Source organism: Halyomorpha halys, unplaced genomic scaffold, assembly GCF_000696795.3.
Source record: "Halyomorpha halys isolate HHAL.00 unplaced genomic scaffold, Hhal_1.1 Scaffold1475.1, whole genome shotgun sequence".
Taxonomy (NCBI): Eukaryota; Metazoa; Arthropoda; class Insecta; order Hemiptera; family Pentatomidae; genus Halyomorpha; species Halyomorpha halys.
In genome coordinates this window covers 103,892-106,166 of record NW_027113619.1, presented here as the reverse complement: position 1 = coordinate 106,166, position 2,275 = coordinate 103,892, and the positions used below count along the sequence as shown (strand labels likewise).

General features: G+C 28.0%; 1 protein-coding gene across 1 annotated transcript in view; it reads left to right on the top strand.

The window, feature by feature from the left end:
* LOC106689811 (1-acyl-sn-glycerol-3-phosphate acyltransferase gamma) overlaps positions 1 to 2,275 on the top strand; it is a gene marked incomplete at its 3' end in the record, with an annotated part of 11,741 nt that overhangs the window by 1,065 nt on the left and 8,401 nt on the right. The window contains 2 exon segments of the mRNA XM_067051025.1: positions 228 to 417; positions 836 to 1,008. Of these exon segments, the coding sequence (XP_066907126.1) occupies positions 234 to 417; positions 836 to 1,008 (357 nt within the window).

The window sequence follows — 2,275 nt, the reverse complement described above, 5'->3', positions numbered from 1 at the left end:
ATTTTATTTTTGAAACTCGTGTATTATCATGAGACAAAGTACTAAGTAATGTATCATATTGTCTCCCCCAAATTATTCTTTAAGTACCTAATTTATTTTGTGATTTAAAATAATCAAGAAATGATTTACATTATTATGTTCGGTGATCATTGTCAAAAGAATTTTTTGAATAAAATTATCATAATTGACTTTTTGCAATTTTACATTTTTTTTTTTTTTATTTCCAGATTAAAATGTCTTCCATCTTATCACATATTAAAAAATCTCCAGTCTCGCATCTTTTAATGACCATCACATTTTTTATGTCAGGAATAATTCTCAATATTATCCAAGGCTCTCTATATTATTTTTTAAGACCATTGTGTAAATTTGCTTATAGAAAGTTAAATTATTATCTTTGCTACTCATTATATTCACGTAAGTATTTTTTAATGATTATTTTTGTTTACTAAGGTTTTTTTAGAATTAAAATTTGTCTATTAAATATTGTGAATAAGTAGGTGCATTTATGATTATACAGTCCTACTTATTATATTTTTATTTCATAAATTTTAACTGTCAGCACTTTAGTTAGGCCAAGGGCTGCTAGAGAGTTAGAATTTTAAAATACTGCCCTAGAGTGTGGGGGATTCAATAAGACTAATTTTTTCAGTGATTTATTTTATTTTAAAAATGGCACTATCTCCTGGGCAGTTGTCACCCACTATTCCTTTGAATTTGATTTTGGATTAATTTTGTCTTCAACAAGATGCATGCAATATTTAGTACAAAATTTATCAGTTTAATTACATGTATGGTAAATTCTAAATCTTGAAACCTTCTTTTGTTTTTTCAGAACTTGTATTCTTAGCAGAGTGGTGGTCTGGTAGCGATCTTATTGTCTATTCTGACAGCGATAATTTTCAAAAATATTTTGGACGAGAACATGGCTACCTGATAATGAACCATACTTATGAAATTGATTGGCTGATTGGTTGGATATTCTGTGATAGAGTTGGAGTTTTGGGTGTAAATTGAATGATTTTATTAATATATAATTGATTAATTAAATTTATTAGCTATTTAGCTGGTCTTGATGTAATTTATTTAATGGATTAAATTAAAGATTAACATTTTGATTTGTAATTAATTTTCTTAGTGTAATTTATAAATATATGTGTGTGTGTGTGTGTGTGTGAGGGGGGGGAAAGTATGTCCCTGAGGTAAGATCATATTGGGAGAGTATTGGGGAAGGAAACTTGTTAATTTAAGAAATGCTTAATGAAGTTTCATACCAACGTTAAATAACTTCTTTTTGCCTATACTGTGTCACTATATTTTTATTAGAAGTTTCGAAAATCAATTTTGTTAGGTATAACTTTGGTCCCAATGAAGACTAGTGTCGGGAAAAAAAGTAATTACTGTTACAAGTAATTTTAATTGGTTCATAGACCACTATAATTGTAATTTTGGTCCACAATTACAAATACAAATTGGACCAAAGTAATAGAAATTACTACTTACAGTCTTATGTGATTGTAATTACATTTTTCTCAATAATGGTGAACACATTATTTTTAATTAAAATTAATAAATCATACATTATTTAAAGATTTTTTTTAGTTTAAATTGAATAAAAGAACCCTTAAATTCATCATTTTAGATCTTTGAAAAGTTCTTTTTCAGCAGTCATACATATATCCTCTATCTCCTCTCCTTCATATTAATTTTCTCTTGATAATTTTACATTCCAATGAACTAATTAAATAAATCCAATGATGCTCCAACCAAGTACTCAAATCTGTTTTTTTTTTATCTGTGCGTGATTCACTTTTTTTAAACCTAACTGTGACTTCATTTCTGAAAGTTATTTTAATCCCTATATGAGTTTATTCCTAATCTTAAATGTGATGCATTTAACTTACATGAATCTTCTTTAAACAAATTTTTTTTAAAAGTATTGCTTGGGCCGCCCATAGCTCAGGGGTTAGGCGCAAGCCTATCATTCTGAGGTCTGCAGGCAGTGCTGGTTCAAACCCGGCCTTGGGGCATGACTTTTTTCATTAAGTGGCGGTCCCACAAAATGAAAAACTTGACCCCTAACCATGGTTAGAATAGGTTGATCACCTGTAGATAACTAGGCAAACATCACCTAGACAAGTGGATTGCCTAAAAAAAAAAGTATTAGTGTATACTTTTGAATTATTGTTAATATTTAAAATTCTTTTGATTATTATTTTTCAATTGTAAAGATGATAATTTTTATTTCAAATTTAGGATATACTTTATTAATTTA